Raw genomic sequence first — 19,849 nt, forward strand, 5'->3', positions numbered from 1 at the left:
GGAGGTAACGACACTCAAATTTTAAAAAGCCATAGTTTAAAAACCTGAAAACTCAACTCAACTTGATGTTCATTCAGCTCGGATCAACTCAATGGCTCCACTCAACTCAACTTGATATTTATTAATAATTATAAATTATCATCTTCATAATTGTAAAGAATATTTAAAATAATTAATATTCAATATAAGTATTATATAATAAGGGGTTTAAACACCCTGATACATAGCTCAAGTGGTAGACTGAGTGAAAGATACCCCGTTTCAAGTATCGATACCTAGTGAGGTTGGCTAACAGTGAAGTGTGAACTGACAGTGGGTGTACTAACAAGCTAACAAAAATGAAAAAAATAAAAAAGGCGTTTAACAACAATCTATTTTCTACCATATCGTTAGAGTGGCATCACCAACCCTAATATGAGTTTGATTCTTGTTTCTTGCGCATTTTCATTTTATCTAGTACCAGCGTTACAAGCCGAGATGAGTGATGGTTCATGGAAGAACATTGGGTCAAGGGATTTTAAGACTTATATTACTATTTAAAAGCTTCTTGCAAGCGTCTGGTCGGTTATGGTTAGGCAAGCTAAGCCTGACTGAAGACAAGCCGCAACCTATTAAGTATGGCCTAAACCCATGTTAAGAAGCAAATCGAGCCTGCCGGCCAACCTAATCGTTCCAGCCCGTCCAACCCATCCAAATTATGGGGTGGATGGAGCAAGGCTTCACTTAAAATAACAATATAAAGGCTAATCTTACAATATCGATAGTTCTGAATCTCGTTGACTCAACTCAAAACTCGGCAAAGTCTTCGAGTCAACCCGACCTGACTGGACATGGAGTTTTTGGGATTTTGAAGTATGTATATTAGAAGCTTCTTGACCATCGAAGCCCTTAATTTCAAAGGGGAGAGAACGAAGGATTGAGAGAAGACAATATATTTTATTGGCTGGAAGCTTTTCTATCAGCCCGCAGGGTGCACCCATCCTATCCAGGCCATCAAAGTCAAGGAGCATGCCCTTACAATAACAATATAAGGGTTTATCATAGGGATTTTTACTGTGAAATTCCATGGAATTTCTATTTTACTAACTAATGTCTACACCAATCGAGATTTCTGAGGGAGACGTTTTGAAGAAGGAAATTACCAAAATATCTAATTTAGTTTTTCTTTAAAAGTTGTGAAGTTGAGAATCGTTGGGCCCACATGGTATGTGTATAATATCCAATCCGTCCAACTTATATATGCAACCGAGCATGGTGGTCACACGAACCAAAAATCTGGCCCATCAAATCATTAGATGGGCCACACGTGAATGGATGTTTTTGAGTGGTCTATATATGATATTTTATGGATTGGTCCACCGTATGGTTGGATCCGATAGAGTTTTGCTTCAAATGATAACAATGGTTTGGTTGCCACGCACATACTGCATGGGCCCACAATTCTCTATTCACCACTTTTTCTTTTCCCTTTTTTTCTTGAAAAGTAATAAATAATTTCTTCCTGGGAATTTTTTCTTTATATATCTTTTCAGTCTAATCATATTAGAGCCATCAAAGCTCTTAATTTCAACGAGGAGACGAGAGATATTTGAAGCTGCTATAGTCAGGACAGGACACGTTCTTTCGAAATCAGGACAAGGCCCACCGGCCATTGCTAGCTAATACAGACCACCCAAGTCACACGGTGAATGGAGCACGGTTCCCTTAAAACAATGATATTAACTTTTAATTTTAAAGAGAAGACTGAAAGGAGAGATGCATAGATGACAAATACGTTTGATTGATTTGAAGTTATGAAAATCAGGCCTAGTTACTGGATATTTCTCCCCATGAATCTCTTCAACTAGTGATGAATGGATGCACATTGTTGGGTGGAAAAATAGGTAACTCGGACAGGTTGACTTATGGTATAGACCAATTCTACTAAATAACACGGGCCTTTTGACATCCGAGCCCTGAAGGGTGTCTACGTTTAAAAACAGGCTGACCTCCTCTGAGGGTCGATGCGACTGTAAGGACACTCAAAGCTCGGCTATAGGATGGCCATGGCTTGGCTATAGATTGGTAATAAGCTAGTTGAAGCTTGACCAGAGCTCAATCATAGCTCGACTAGAGCTCAGCTATGGTTCAAAACAACCTCCAGGAGAAGGAGAATACCTGTTCCATGGGAGGTTCGGTAAAATGACCAATCCCCGTCTATCAACAATTCGAAGATCTCTCTAATTGCCTAAAGATCCTTCCCAAGATCTTCGGAGGATCAGATTGGATCCTGAGAATTTCGGGATTTGATATGGATCCTGGATGGATATGATTCGTCTCCAGCTAAGACTCCCTATCACGTATGTCTCCCCTCTCCTATAAATAGAGGTATCCTCAACCAAAGTAAGGTATACATACATATACCATAATACTCGACTAGTGACTCTTTTCTAAAGAGATCTTACCCTACAATAGACCCCAAAGATCTGACTTAAGCATTAGAGGGTCCCCTATACAAGCCAGGGTCTCCTTTGCTTCTTGTTTCTGTCTGTGCAGGTCTAGACGGGTTAATCAGGGAGGGTCTGCTGGAAACTGCATCAACACACGTGATGAGGTCTAGAATTCAACAGTCATAATCATATCTACAAGGAACCAAAAATCTGGCCCATCAAATCATTAAATGGGCCACACATGAATGGATGTTTCTGAGTGGTCTATATATGATATTTTATAGATTGGTCCACCTTATGGTTGGATCCGATAGATTTTTGCTTCAAATGATAACAATGGTTTAGTTGTCACTCACATACTGCATGGGCCCCACAATTCTCTATTCACCACTTCTTTTTTTTTTCTTTTCTTGAAAAGTAATAAATAATTTCTTCCTCAAATTTTTGCTTTATATATCCTTTCAGTCTAATCATATTAGAGCCATCAAAGCTCTTAATTTCAACGAGGAGACGAGAGATTTTTGAAGTTGTCATAGTCATGACAGGACACGTTCCATCATTGGCAACCTATCCAAACCATCCATGACATAGGGTGGATGAGGACGTCTTCTCTTAAAATAATAATATAAAATATTAGTCTTATCATGTATTAGATGCTTCTTATCCATTGAAGCTCTTAATTTCATAAGACGATAGAGAACGACGCTTTGAGAGAAATATAAATTTGACTGATTAGAAGCTTTTGAAATCAGGACAAGGCCCACCAGGCCATTGCTAGCCAATACAGATCACCCGAGTCACATGGTGGATGGAGCACGGTTCCCTTAAAACAATGATATTAACTTTTAATTTTAAAGAGAAAACTGAAAGGAGAGATGCATAGATGGCAAATACGTTTGATTGATTTGAAGTTATTAAAATCAGGCCTAGTTACTGGATATTTCTCCCCATGAATCTCTTCAACTAGTGATGAATGGATGCACGTTGTTGGGTGGAAAAATAGTTAACTCGGACAAGTTGACTTATGGTATAGACCAATTCTACTAAATAACACGGGCCCTTCGACATCTGAGCCCTGAAGGGTGTCTACGTTCAGAAACAGGCCGACCTCCTCTGAGGGTCGATGCGACTGTAAGGATACTCAAAGCTCGACTATAGGATGGCCATGGCTTGACTATAGATTGGTAATAAGCCGGTTGAAGCTTGACCAGAGCTTGATCATAGCTCGACCAGAGCTTAGTTATAGTTCGGAACAACCTCCAGGAGAAGGAGAATACCTGTTCCATGAGAGGTTCGGTAAAATGACCAATCCCCGTCTATCAACAATCCGAAGATCTCTCTAATTGCCTAAAGATCCTTCCTAAGATCTTTGGAGGATCAGATCGGATCCCGAGAACTTTGGGATTTGATATGGATCCTGGACGGATATGATTCGTCTCCAGCTAAGACTCCCTATCACGTACGTCTCCCCTCTCCTATAAATAGAGGTATCCTCAGCCAAAGTAAGGTACACATACTTATACCGTAATACTCAACTGGTGACTCTTTTCTAAAGAGATCTTACCCTACAATAGACCCCAAAGATCTAACTTAAGCATTGGAGGGTCCCCTATACAAGCTAGGGTCTCCTTTGCCTCTTGATTCTGTCTGTGCAGGTCCAAATGGGTTAATTAGGGAGGGTCTGCTGGAAAACTGCATCAACACACGTGATGAGGTCCAGAATTCAACGGTCATAATCATATCTACAAGGAACCAAATATCTGGCCCATCAAATCGTTAAATGGGCCACACGTGAATGGATGTTTTTAAGTGGTCTATATATGATACTTTATGGATTGGTCCACCTTATGGTTGGATCCGATAGATTTTTGCTTCAAATGATAACAATGGTTTGGTTGTCACGCACATACTGCATGGTCCCAATTCTCTATTCACCACTTTTTTTTTTCTTGAAAAGTAATAAATAATTTCTTCTTCGAATTTTTGCTTCATATATCCTTTCAGTCTAATCATATTAGAGCCATCAAAGATCTTAATTTCAACGAGGAGACCAGAGATTTTTGAAGTTGTTATAGTTAGGACAAGACACGTTCCATCATTGGCAACCTATCCAAACCATCCATGACATAAGGTGGATGAGGACGTCTTCTCTTACAATAATAATATAGAATATTAGTCTAATCATGTATTAGATGCTTCTTATCCATTGAAGCTCTTAATTTCAAAAGATGATAGAGAACAACGCTTTGAGAGAAATATAAATTTGACTGATTAAAAGCTTTTGAAATCAGGACAAGGCCCACCAGGCCATTGCTAGCCAATACAGACCACCCAAGTCACATGATGGATGGAGCACGGTTCCCTTAAAACAATGATATTAACTTTTAATTTTAAAGAGAAGACTGAAAGGAGAGATGCATAGATGACAAATACTTTTAATTTTAAAGAGAAGACTGGCTCGGGCCGGGAGCTCGGACCAACAATCCCGTCTCCTTACCAATTTCCAGGACCTCCCGCTTCAGGTTTGGGGTCTCTATTTTCTTGACAAGGTGGGATTGGGTTCGGTCAGGGAAGGGTGTGAGTGACTGTGTTGTTTTCTGGGTTTTTTTTTTTTGCCTCCATGCTCTTGGTGGCCGCGTTTATGATAGGTTCCCCTCCAGAATTTTTTCTCTTAAGGGGGGCTCGAATGTAATTATCCCTCAAATGAAATGATATAAAAAAAAATTCTAAAAAAAAAAAGAAAAGACAAATACGTTTGATTGATTTGAAGTTATTAAAAGCAGGCCTAGTTATTTGATATTTCCTCCCACGAATCTCTTCAACTAGTGACGAATGGATGCACGTTGTTGGGTGGAAAAATAGTTAACTCGGACAGGTCGACTTATGGAATGAACCAATTCTACTAAACAACATGGGCCCTTCGACATCAGAGCCCTGAAGGGTGTCTATGTCCAGAAACAGGCCGACCTCCTCTGAGGGTCGATGCAACTGTAAGGACACTCAAAGCGGATTCAACTGTAAGTCCACTTAAATGGCCAATTGCCGACCTAACCTATATGTCGGCCATAGCTTGGCTATAGGACAGCCATGGCTCGACTATAGGTTGGCAATAAGCCGGTTGAAGCTCGACCAGAGCTTAGTTATAGTTCGGAACAACCTCCAAGAAAAGGAGAATACCTGTTTCATGGGAGGTTCGGTAAAATGACCAATCCCCGTCTATCAACAATCTGAATATCTCTCTAACGGCCCGAAGATCCTTCCCAAGATCTTTGGAGGATTAGATCGAATCCTACGAACTTTGAGATTTGATATGGATCCTGGACGGATAGGATTCGTCTCCAGCTAAGACTCCCTTTCACGTACGTCTCCCCTCTCCTATAAATAGAGGTATCCCCAGCCAAAGTAATTAGGTACGCACACCTACACCCTAATACTCGACTGGTGACTCTTTTCCAAAGAGATCTTACCCTACAATAGACCCCAAAGATCTGACTTAAGCAATTGGAGGGTCCCCTATAAAAGCTAGGGTCTCATTTACCTCTTGTTTCTGTCTGTGCAAGTCTAGATGGGTTAATCAGGGAGGGTCTGCTGGAAAATTGCATCAACACACGTGATGAGGTCGATCACCATCTTCCTCGGTGATAACTACTCTGAATCCCTGGAGCTTCTTTGGATTCTCCCATATATTCTTCGAATACGCAAGGATTTTTTTCTTTTAAAAATAGAAATAATTATAATAAATTCAAAAATAGCTTGATTGATAATTGTCTAATGTGTATGTGTCCATGTTAATTATTAATAAATAAAAAACCTTAACCAAAATTCTTAATTACCAAAAATATCAAAATTCTAACTCAAATAAAAATCTCAATTCTAGTAAACTCTTCTAAAGCCTGATTTCTAAAAACAAAAATTCTAAATAAACTTTTACAAGTGAAGAAAAATCTAAAACTCTAAAAAAAAGGAAATATAACAAAAATCAGAATTACTAAAAATAGTAATTTTTTCTTAAATTTTCATTTTTCAGCTGAAGTGCACATTTTCTGGTGAAAACGGACAGATGCAACCTACAAAGTGGGTCGGTTCACCCCAAATGGCCTATTGCAGTAAAGATTGATAGGTTACGTGCTCCATAATCAGAAATGGATCAAAAGTTATGGTTAATTTACTATTTACCTTCTTTTGATCCAACCATGCTAGGAATGCATTGATACCACGTCCTACATCAACTAGTCCTTATAAAATCACCCGTCTATGACCATTGAATTCTTGGCTCACATGTGCTAACTAATCGAATGATCAGGATTATCTTGGGCATGGATGGATGGAATGGTACAATGGTCCGGAATATGGAACAGTGGGCCCACATGTCAGTCCTCATGACCCAACCACATCGGATCCAAGATCCTTTTATCTCCTTTACCATTGACAGAAATTTCCTGTAACCCCGAGTTACAGCTTACAAGGAGCCCCCGTAACTACCGATGGCAATAGCTGGACCTGGGCCTAGCTAAATCAAAGTTTTGAACAAGGCTGGTCGGATCAGTTCAAAATGCAGGCGTGGGCCTGACCCATTGCTAAAAATGTAGACCTGGGCCTCACCCAATGCCAGGCCTACTGTAATCCTAAGCTCTGTAGGGCCTACTGCAATTTTTGAACGGCATCCACTCCGTCCATCAGTAAATCAGTTTTTCCAACTCAAGGCAAATCCAAAAATAAGTGAGACACACCACAGGAAACAGTGGGGATGGAAAAGTCCACCATTGAAACCTTCCTAAGGCCCGCGTGATGTTTAAATGCAGTCCAATCCATTCATATAAGTTGATTCACGCTGGATAAATGTACCGAGTGCTTAAATAAGATAGAAGAAATCACCATCTTCATCTCTAGAAATCTCTAAAAACAAACAAAATTGATACTATTAATGGAAGTATAAATGAAGTCCGTTTACAAAGTAATAAAGATGATTGATAGAAACCTTAAACTCTAAAATCATAATTTTTTCAAAATTGTAATTTTTTTTTTCTAAATTCACTAAAAATAATAAATAACTTTTAAACTTAAATTCTTGCACATGACTCTAATGAAGATTTTATTTTATTTTTTTTTAAAAACCCTAAATTTTAAATATCTCTAACCCTACACGCTGGACCCGACCCGACCTGACCCATCCCGACCCGATCCCAAACTCTTTCTTCTTCCCTCATCCTCCTCTTCCAAGTCCAGCAACCATCCACCACCTCTCTCTCTCTCTCTCTCTCTCTCTCTCTCTCTCCTCTTCCAAGCTCGGCAGCCACCTACCACCATAACCGGATTCACCACGTCATCCTCTCTCTCCCCTCTACTGCCTCCCTCCCTCCCTCCCTCCCTCATCTCTCGTTCTGAATCGGTGCTAACTCGAACCAACTCAGTACTTTTTACTGGGTCGGACTTGCGGTTTGAATTAGTCCAAGCGAGACCCGGATTTGGATTGGTTCAGGCATGCTGGACTCAGTACCAAGTCAAGTCGAGTTCGGTCAGGTCTATTTAAAAAACGGATCAAGTCGGGTCAACCCTAACTCGGTCCGACTTGACTCCATGCCCAGCTCTAGCTGCAGGAATATCCCAATCTTAGAAACTTTTGGGGCATGGTCCAAGTTGAACTCAATAGATCAATGGTTTGGATTTATGCGTGGCAATGGGTTGGATAGCTCTCCCAGCTCCATGAGCCTGACATTGCTTGGACCGGGCTTTGACCTATTAGTTTAGCCCATGGCTGGGCTTGGGCTTGTGTGTATGGCCTATTCAAGATTTGGGCCATGCTTGGGCTGAAGCCATTATAGCCTCAGCATGTTCGGCCTAGCTCGACCTGGGTCGACTTCATGTGCACATGTATTTTATTCCACCAAAGGCTCCTCCAACGGTGCAGCACTGCCTGTAACTCTTCCCAATTCAGTTGTTTGAAGGGGATTGTCCCATGTATAATTCTCTGGGAGCTTTGGTTGAATAGAAATGGAAGTCTTTAAAAGTAGATTTGCAATGGCAGAGGAGGTCATCCAAAAAGTTACCTTGTGGATTAGGGAGACAGCTACTAACATAGCTGAGGGCAAGAAATTCTCCTTTGTGGAATAAGTAGCATTGAAAGTAATTGGAACTCCCAACAGGTGGAAATCAAAATGGCTGCTCAAAATTAAAGGATCTGTTTCGATTTTCTGTGAGTCAGAAGCCCCGCATCGTTGCCTTTGGAAGCATCTTCTTGAGAGACTTGGGTAAATCGAGAAGGGGAATATACTCTTTGATTTGAGGTTCAGCTTCTGCAAGGTGGGCTGTTGTGATATTCTATTTAATATTGGTAACTGTGTCGTCTGAAGGATGCACCTACTTTGAACGTTGTTGCAGTAGGGTAAAGGTTTCTTCAGACTTGGTTACAGTCGACTGGGCTGTTGAATCAGCAAGGGCCCACCAAATTTTAATGGCTGCATATAATGTAAGGAGGGTTGAATCTTTATGTTGAAAGCTGTTATAATGGATGTATGGAAGTTTTCAAAAAAAAAAAAAAACATTGGGGTGATCTGCTCTCACCTTTTGATAAAAAGACCTTATTAATGTCTAAATGCCTTAAATCTGTATGTAACCAGGTTCGTCGATGTCATGGACAGATCACTCCATCCTATCGAGCAAATGTTGATACTATTGATGGATACTCAATCCCATTGAAAAAAATTCACAAAAATTCTAATTGGTTGCTAGACAATTTTAGAGGTTGATACTTGATGGCATCGAAAGATCTTTGGTATCATTAACTGGTCTTCAATGGGTGTTAATGTGATGTAGAGTGGGTCGCGGACAGTTACATGGTCAAGATGGATCAGAAAAGGCCTGGTCGATGACAGAATGATTCAGACCATCGGACCTTAAATCGTGCGTATCTCGCAATCTGGAATGAATTATCTAACGTAAAATATATGATTTTGGAGTAGAATGAGCTACTTTAGCCAACCAACCCCGCTATGCCGGGTTGCCCAAGCCGGATTTGTGAAATACCGTCAGATCGACGGTCGGTTTTTTATTTTAATTTCGTTTTTACTATAACTAGTAAGTTTTAGTTTGATTATAACTCTTCATCCATTAGGCTTTAGGAGTTGCGTCCAATGTGAAAAGAGCTTAGAAAGATTAGGAGAACGGTTTGGTGAAGCCAAATAGGACACTAACTATTTTTGGTCGAAAACCTTGCGCACTAGTAGACATCACGATTGTCTATAAATAGTAAGTTTACTATTTATAGTAAGTCGCAAATTTTAGGAGTCTTAGTTGTAGTTTGATTCTGATTTCTTTCTCATTGCTTGGTACCCCTATTTAAAGGGTTGTGAATTCGTTTTTATTCATTCATTAATCAATTTCAAATTTATTAGAATTTATTTCTATTTCCTGTTTTCTTTCCTCGTAGATTTAAGAAGTTTCTGTGAAGAGTCCAGAGAAGTTCTGTGGATTCAGAATAGTTATCCGTGCTCGACCTCTCATCCTCCCCTACGTCATAATGCCATCAAAGGTCCCATATATCGAAGTCATATGCCGTTCTGCATAAATGCGCAATTTATTTACTATTTTAGTTGTGGTAGTATATATACTATGTATAATTGATATTAGGGAAAGGTTAGGGTTCTCTAAGACGTTTCTAAGGGTTCAATAGCATTGGTAGGGTTTTCAATGAAAATTTTGAGGTTGTTTAGATTAGTAAGTTCATCCATCTTTTGTAATATTGCTTTCATAGTGAATTGTAAGTGAAAAGTTTTTTCACATAAAATTTGTGTATTTTTTGCGTTTTTTTATTTATGTTAGATTTTGTCTTGTTTAATGGAATTCAAATTTATTTCCACACAATCCCAACAGACCTAAGAAAAGCTAAATATTCCATGGCTAGGATGTTTCAATACTTTGAGGAATGGCCTCCTCAGCCTAATCCCATTATATCAACATTTTGGATCATCCAACCAGGGCCCATCTGGCACATGTGATGCGAGGTGCCATACAATTTTTTTTTGCCATATTATCACTTTGATGGGTAAGTTTGGTTGATTTCTCTTGAAAAGATTTTCCAACCACTACCATATACAGTGTTCAAGTTTAACTTGAACGGTTCGGAAAGAAAGAATCTTAGACGACATCATCTGCACAAGCGTACTTGCTTATTTTCTCTTCATGAGATTTTTATTATTACCTTTCCTCCGAATAATTTGACAATGTTTCACATTTAATGGAGACATGTAGCTTTGACAATTGGCAAACGACCGGAGAAAACGAATACGAGGACACATGCGGGCGCTGATTTAAAAGGGAGCGGATTAGCTGTTACCCGGGTAACAGCTTTGTGGGTGTTTACCTTACCGTGGGGTCCACCTTGATGATGTTTTGTATATCCACGCCTTCCATCCGCTTATCCAGCCCATTTAGGGCAGGGTCCAAAAAATCATGCAGATACAAATCTAAGTTGGACCACATCACAGGTAACAGTGGTGATTGATATTAAAAATTCGAAAGAGCCTATCATAAGTTTTTTTTTTTTTTAGATTTTTATTTGCAATCCAACATGTTGAAAATGTGAATAATATCTGGATAAAGGGAATACAAATATCAGCTTGATCCGAAACTTTTGTGGCCCACAAATTGCTTTTCATAGTCATTCATCACTGTTTCTAGTGGTATGGATCAACATGAGTTTTTTGTCTTCTTAAGTTTTGGTATCTCGTTCTAAAATGTGATTAGAAAAAACCGATGGACGGCTTGGATATATATAAAATACATCAAGGTGGGGCCACACGGTCAGGGTAACACCCACAGCTGTTACCCGAGTAACAGCTAATCCGCTCCTGTTTTAAAACTCTGGTTGTGCACGAAGCTCGATAAGCTGCAGGTGCAAACACGAGAAAAATTTTAAACTACGCACCATTTTATTTTATTTTTTTATTTACAAAAGTTAAGAGCACAACACCTGTAAAGATACCTTTACACGTAAAACAAAATATATGCTGCGTGTACAATTTAGGAATTGCTGCGTGTACCGTTACGTGAGCACTCCCCTTCTTATCAACTAACGCTGCCGTACAAAACGAGTAGGATGGGCCACATGGATCAAACATCCATCCACAGTAGGATGGTCATATGCAACCCTCCTTTCTGGCCCTATAATAAATTGACCATAGTCCCAATGTCATTTGGTGAACAAAAATATCCAGATCACCAATATTTCCCATTGAAAATTAGCTGTCGAATCTTGGTCTTCAACCATCCGTTCGTATGCCAGATTTCAACGGTCATAATCATATCTACAAGGTAATTTCTTTAGATCAGGGCGGATGTACATTAATCTTACACTACAGACGGTCCTGATTATTTATAGTGGGTGCATGTGTGGCCCATCAGGCAACCCATGCAAAACCAACTACAGTTCCAGGCTCATAAGGTCTTATATAAAAAGAACATGGTTAGCTCGAGGGTTCCTATGAGAAAATGAATCCTTTAAGGGCAGAGAAGCCTCACGCAGTGTTCGTTCCATATCCCGCTCAGGGCCATATAAAACCTCTCCTAAAACTAGCCAAACTCTTCCATTTTAGGGGCTTCCATATCACCTATGTCCATACCGAGTACAACTACCGACGCCTACTTAGGTCCAGAGGCCCAGATTCTGTGAAGGGGTTAGATGATTTCCGATTCGAAACAATAACCGATGGACTACCACCGTCCGATCATGATGGGACACAAGATATTGCAGCACTCTGCATCTCGACAAGGACCCACTGTGTTGTACCGTTTCGGAAACTGATAAGGAAGCTCAACAACGACTCATCCGTGCCACCCGTGTCTTGCATAATAGCAGATGGATTCATGACCTTTACTCTACAGGTTGCGGAGGAACTAGGGATCTTGGAGTTGGTGTTTTGGACCATGAGCGCTTGTGGTGCTATGACCTACCTTTATTTCAGAGAGCTCATCCAAAAAGGCTACACGCCTCTCAAAGGTAACCTTTTCATTTACCTTTTCCTTACTTTTCATCTACAGCAGGTTCGGGTTCTTCAGATTGAAAAAAGGGGGATCCATGATTTAATGGTCCAATCCTTTGTTTTGATGATGGAAGTTACTCTGGATGGCCCATTAACCGTGAATCTCCCACATGGATAGAGACTGATCACCTCCAGGCGTCCTGCTTTGTGGATGTTGGCAATTTTCAGCCAATCAAACGAAGAAAACGCCCGCAATCAGTCATTTATGTGGCTTAAGATGGCCTGCATAGATGTTATGACGCAGACCGCCCGTAGGGGATCAGATCAACAGTCAAGGCCCGAGTTAAATGGCTATAGTCTACCCAAACTTTCCTATAAGACTCGAAAACAAAAAAAATTAAGTTAGTGATAGTTTTATTATTATTATTATTTATTTATTTTTGAGAAAGGTTAGACCACACCACCTTTAACCTTCTTGAAGGGAAAATAAATATTACACCATGACAGACTCAAATAAAAACAAACAATTCAAAATCTCTGCATATGGTTATCAAAGGACCTACAGAAGGGACCGGAATGAAACTAGCCACACATGACTTTTAAAACAGTTAAATAACTAAATGTAGGATTAAAGAGTTTTATTTTGAAAGACTGATTAGGGATCTAGACATCATGGATAGTTTTCCAATGAAATATTATCAGGACAAAAGAGATGGCTACTAATAAAATTATTGCCTCCATAAATTATAGTCCGCCTATAGATCCTCACTGTTCATGGGATTGGCGGTAACTTTCTCCTACATAACTTCCAATTGAGAATTTGTCACCTAGTCTTTCATAGCCATGATATGTACATTACAATCATTTTAATGCATTTTATTACTAAAAAAAGTCCAGCACAGCAAATAGACTTGCAGGCGTTGCCACCGCTCAGTATTTAATTTCAAATTTTGAAACTTTAGGTGCATGTGATTATAAGCCCCACCTGAACAAACTAAAAAGGCCCTGTACTGTACGCATCGTCGGATTTAGTATTGTATAATAAGGTGACCTCAGGAGCTACTAGTTGGATAATAGATTATAATCCAACTAGTGCATAAGTTTCAACACATGACACCCTTATCCATAGCTCAAGTGGTAGACTGAGTGAAAGATATCTCATTTCAACACTAAGGTCTTGGTATTGATCCCTAGTGGGGGTGGCTAACAGTGAAGTGTGAACTGGCAGTGGGGTATACTAACAAGCTAACCAAAAAAAAAAAGAAGCTTCAACACATGGACTGTGTACATTATCTTACCCCGACAACATTTGCCACACTTTAAAGAACACCCTATGGAAAAATTAGGTGGATCCACTAATAACGTGGCCAACACCACAAATGATGTAGAGCGGGTCATGGACACTTTCATTTCCAAGATGGACCAAAGAAGGCCCAATCGGAGGTGGAAGTCATCAAGACCGTTTGAACCTTAAAACAGGCATATCTTGTAGACTGGAATGAGTTAGTTGACGTACCATGTATGATTTTGGGTAGGAGAAGCTACTTTAACCAACCAACCCAGCTTTGCCAGGTTGCCCACCCCGAATTTGCAAGATTTTATCAGATCAACGGTCGAAAATCAATTTTATTTTTGTTTTTAATATCTATAGTAAGTTTTAGTTTGATTATAACTCTTCATCCTTTGAGCTTTAGGAGTTGTGTCCAACATAAAAAGTGTTTAGAAAAATTAGAAGAATAACATGGTTAAGGAACATATTATACTTATTATAAATAGTAAATTTATTATTTTAAGTAAGTTACGAATTTTAGGGAGTTTTAGTTGTAGTTTAATTATGAAACTTCTTCCAAGGCTTGATATCTCTATTTAAAGGGTTGTAAACTCGTTTATTCAATCATCAATCAATTTATGAATTTCATGAATATTATTTCTATTTTCTTGTTTCTTCCTCGTGGATTCGAGAAGTCTCTGTGAGGAGTCCAGAGAAGCTTTGTGGATTTAAAGTAGTTATCCTTAGGGAAGATGGTGATCGACCTTATTACACCCATCCCTGCATCAACAAAGAACAATGGACAGATGTGTTGAAAAAGTCGCGGAAGTAAACTCTGAATTTAGATTAAATAGTCAAAAGATGAACACAAGCAAGCAATCACGAATGCAAAGAATACATGAATTTTTAGGTGGAAAAATCTGTGGGAAAAAATCATGGCAGAAAGCGTTAATGAATCACTATGAAAATGAGTTACAAGAAAATGTAAGAACTTACAGAAAAAAATATATATCGTTTTCTCCTCTCCAAACCCTAAAAATGTTTAAGCCCCCAATTAGAATCCCATAATCCCGCAATTACTCCCATATATATATATATATAGCATAACACCGGATTGGGAAACTGATCATGCAATTACGTAAAATCGTACACATCGTCAATTGAAAAATCAATCAATCGACATCAATCGACCAATCCTCAATCGATCGAACCATCATGTTCGAGTGATCAAACACACCCAAAAGTGTTCAAGTGATTTAGAGGTATTTTCTGAATTCTATCAATCAGTTGACCCAACAGTTCGATCAATATCAATACTATTCAAAACTGTCCATAGATCAATCAGTATAATTTGGGGTTCACTCGATTGATCAACCAGGGTAGTCGATCGATCGAACCCCTGTTGCATGTACAGATTTAAGACATCTCGTAAAAAGATGCTAATCCGATTATAATGCACACATATTGCCCCTCTAATCAGTTGATCTGTCCCATGTTCGGGCTTGCTGATCTTCACATTCATGGAAACTTTTTTTTTTTTTTTTGACCTTTGATGCTTTGAAGGTGTAAGGTTTACAAAGGCAACCAAGAAAATGAACCTTGGATCACTCACACACCTGCACACGTCTCTACTACCAACTCAACTAACGAGGGGAGATGCAGGTAAACCTTTTGGATGGCTGAATGTCATATACACAAGACATTTTGGTGATCTACATGGAAAACTTTGCATGGTGCACTCTAATTTTCAGGCTCATGTTAATTGATTCAGACCATTGATATATTGTGTCCCACCATGGATGAATCAATCTTCAACGATCTCACATAATTGAAGATACTAGCCACCAATCTTTGACCCCTGTCTGGCTAAATGTAGACTGTATTGCTCTTAGCAATGGTCAATTTTATAGGCCACAAATTCAAGAGAGGAGATCTTCAAGCACAAACGCGGATTAGCTACTCACTGGTTGAGTAGCCAGACTCGCTACTGAAGTGATGTCACCAAGTTCTATGGACCCATCATGATTTATGCGATGCATTCATACCGTCCATCCATTTGGAGAGATCATATTAGGACACTATCCAAAGAATGAGGCAGATCCAATTCTGGAGTGGACCCCACCACAGAAAACAATGGGGAGAGTGACGCCCACCATTGAAACCTTCCTAAGGTCCACCATATATGATGTTTATTTGAGATTTGACCTGTTCATGTGTTAACAAATGAAAGAAAGGAAAGCATAAATATCAGCTTCATCGAAAACTTTTGTGGCCATTAGAAGTTTTTTAATGGTGGGCATCACTCTCTCTCCACTATTTTTTGTGGTGGGGTCCACTCAAGCTTTGGATCTGACTCATTCTTTGGATCATGCCCTAATATGATCTCTCCAAATTGATGGATGGTGTGAATACAAAACATATGTCATGGTGGGGCTTCCAGAACTTGGTGACGTCACTTCAATATCGAGTCTCGCTACTCAACCTGTCAGTAGCTAATCCATGTCCTTCAAGCACCCTCCATTGAACAATGGACCCACTTGCAAGAAATAAAAAGATCGTGTATACTCAAAGCAACGGATGCATCCAGGGTAATGGAGACTGTAAATCTAGCTATCAACCATGTAGGGAGGCCTACCTGATTGGAATCTCTTGGTTATTCCATAGTCGTCATCTAATGGAAGTTAAGCGGAAGCAAACCCGAATCCAATCAAATAATATGAAATTAAACATAAACCAAACACGTAGAGAACACACTAATTTTACATGAAAAAATCCTCACGGAAAAAATAACGACGCAAAATGACAAACAATCTACTATGAAAGCAATATAATAAAAGATGGACTTACCGATCCGAACAACCTCAAAAATCTCTTTAAAAACCCTGGCAATGCTCTTGAACCCTTAAGAACATCTTAAGGAACCCTAAACATACCCTAATTCCAATTACACCCAGCATATATACTACCACAATCAAAATAGGAAACAATCACCCACTCACGTAGAACTACACACGCCTTTAATGGGACCTTCGATGGTATTGACACTCATCGAAGACCAATCGATGACATCGAAGATCTTTTAATGCCATCAAGTAGCAATCTCTAAAACTGTCCAGCAACCATCTATGATTTTTTCAAATTTTCTCGACGGGATTGAGTATCTATCGATGGCATCGACATCATCAACATCTGCTTGATGGGATCGAGTGGTGTCTGTTGATCGCATCGGCAAACCCTATTATAGACAGATTTAAGACATTATACAACATCCTCAAATGGATGGGACAGTGAGAAAAATACTTAAATGAAAATTTGAGGGTTAATTTCAACGGCCAAGAATTGCATGAATGATAGAGATTGTAGGAGGGAAAGAACTCACTATTGTATTTGATGTCTTAAATCTAGCTAGATATAGGGTCTATCGATGCCATCGACAGTGCTCGATCCCATTGAGATTTTTCGGATTTTCTCCAGTTGGTCATTGACCTATTTGGGCACTTTTTTCGATGCCATTGATGAATGTTTGATTAAACCTTCAATGACATCGAAACTAGATCAATGCAATCAAGATTTTACAGAAAATTGGGTTTTGTCTCTGGACAATTTAGGTTTCAGTTCGATGTCATCGACCCAACTTCGATGTCATTGAAGAATAAGTTTCGATGATGTTTGACATCGAATGTTTTGTGTAGAATTTTGCGGATTTGTAAGATTTGCGAAATTTGTTTCTAATTTTGTTTGAGATTCTCCTATAAGCTATAAATATGGGTGGAAATAAGATTGAGACGTATTCCAAGGGTTTCTAAATAGTTCTAGGGTTTCAAAGAGGTGGAGCAAGGGTGAGATATTGAGGTTGTTCGAATCAGTTAAGTCTTCTCTCTTTGTAATTTCTACTCTCATAATGAATTTCTGTCACTTCGTGCCATGGTTTTTTCCTGAAAGGATTTTCCACGTTAAATCGTTGTATTTTCTTTTGTGTTTGCTTGGTGCTATCCTAGATTCATCTATGTGTGATTCCGCTGTTCCCCTGACACCCACTACTCTTAAACTCCCGATCCTTTATTTCCCATCGAGTTCATTATGCTTTCGTTGTAACTCAGAATAATCTGCATGTGTCGCCCCCTTATGCATGCCCTCATGCTGAGGTTGCCCCGCGCCTGAAATAGTTCATCTTGTCAATGTTATCATGAATGCGCCTAAATAACCTGTAACCCTTTCTCATAGAAAGAGCATCATGTGTGGGCGTCAGATGCTGGCTTCATGATGAAAAAGGCAACACCAAGGAAACTTTACTTTTCACCGTTCATGTGGGGCTTCCCTTTTTCCTTAGGCGATGTGAGGCATTTCACGTCCATCATAAATGTTCTATGTGGTAATAATCATGCTTCAAATGATCTAGAGTTGAATGCAAGCCATTTGAAATGGCCTTTTTAATGCTTCGTATTCCTTCTGCTACCAGTGATTATCGGCATCACCCCTTGAGCATAAGCTTCTGATGGTCACCTCTACAGAGTATGACATAGACGGCTTGGATAGACCGCAGTCTGTGAGCCCAAGTGGGTTGACACATGGTCGTTATCCTTAGCTCCCACTTGGGGAAATGATCTACGATTTATGTCATCTGAAAGTACAGCTTCCAGTGGGCCAACTGCTCCATCAGACTTCCGGGTCTAATCCCTTGTCGGTAAGGGTCAGGACATTTTTTCAACCTGCCAATCCGTCGTGGATCATTTAAATTTTTAGCCTAATTATGTCAGGGCTTAGCTCTGTTTTGACTAAACTCTACATAGGCCCAGCCAAAATCCAATCAACCAGGCCTGGCTTTGATATCTGACAAATAAACAGTCTGAAGTGGCCCAGCCTGACACAGGTCAGAATCTGGCTGTTTGTAGTGCTTATTTTAAGAGTAATGTAATGAATCATACAAATTTGTGTTTTGTAGATGAGAGTTACTTAACTAATGGATATCTCGACGCTCACATCGATTGGATACCAGGTATGAAGGATATCCGTTTAAGAGATTTCCCAAGTTTCGTGAGGACCACTGATCGTGATGATATCATGGTCAGTATCGAGGGCGAGGAAGCTGAAAATGCACACAAAGCTTGGGGTGTAATTCTCAACACATTTGATGACTTTGAGTGCGAAGTCATCGAAGCATTGAGACACATGTTTCCTCGGTTATACACCGTAGGTTCTCTTTCAATGCTCGTGAATCAAATTCCTCAAAATGGGTTGGTGTCGATTGAATCAAGCCTATGGAAAGAAGACCCCGAGTGTTTAAAATGGCTGGACACAAGACAAGCTGGTTCGGTTCTTTATGTGAACTTCGGTAGTATCACGGTCATGACGGCCCACCAGCTGACAGAGTTCGCATGGGGACTTGCAAATAGCAAGCTTCCATTCTTATGGATCATTCGGCCTGATCTCTTGAATGATGACTCAACAATCATGCCTTTGGATTTCATCGAGGAGACCAAAAGAAGGTGTTTGATTGCTAGTTGGTGCCCACAGGAGCAAGTTCTGGCCCACCCTTCTGTTGGTGGATTTCTAATGCATTGCGGTTGGAATTCGACTTTAGAGAGTGTATGCAGTGGACTGCCCTTGATCTGTTGGCCTTTCTTCTCTGAACAGTTTACGAATTGTCGGTATGCTTGCAAGGAATGGGGAATTGGAATAGAGATTGATAACAATGTGAAGAGAGTGGAAGTTGAGAACCTTGTGAGAGAATTGATGGATGGAGAGAAAGGAATGCAGATGAGGAATAAAGCCATAATGTGGAAAGAATGTGCAATTAAAGCTACAAAACAAGGGGGATCTTCTTACATTAATCTGGATAGAATGATCAGAGACGTTCTTCAAGAGTGTTGTCAATGTGGATGATCAACGGACACGGATTAGTTTGCGAATCTACCTTGGCGGCACATGCCAGATGTATGCTATTCAACTTATCAGGTGGGCCACACAAGAATGCAGAGTGGTTTGATTTTGAGTTAGATGCTTGTCGGTAGGGGTGCGTGCGGAGAGCCGTACAGTACGTGTGCCATGGTAAAGTCAGATTCAAACGGATTTGGTTTGTAACCTTAATTATCTTAAGAGAATTTTACAAATTAGTACCTCATAAATGTGATATTTATATCCCGTACCTTTTTAATTAAGTGTTCATTAAGCTA

The 19,849-nt window shown here is 39.7% G+C and overlaps 1 protein-coding gene across 1 annotated transcript; it reads left to right on the top strand.

Moving 5' to 3' along the window:
• Positions 1-11,589: 11,589 nt before the first annotated feature.
• On the top strand, positions 11,590-19,849 carry LOC131234000 (7-deoxyloganetin glucosyltransferase-like). Its single transcript, XM_058230949.1, has 2 exons — positions 11,590-12,423; positions 18,619-19,849. Exons 1-2 carry the CDS (start codon positions 11,916-11,918, stop codon positions 19,557-19,559), a joined length of 1,449 nt encoding a protein of 482 aa, XP_058086932.1. The 5' UTR covers positions 11,590-11,915; the 3' UTR covers positions 19,560-19,849.

Source organism: Magnolia sinica, chromosome 2, assembly GCF_029962835.1.
Source record: "Magnolia sinica isolate HGM2019 chromosome 2, MsV1, whole genome shotgun sequence".
NCBI lineage: Eukaryota > Viridiplantae > Streptophyta > Magnoliopsida > Magnoliales > Magnoliaceae > Magnolia > Magnolia sinica.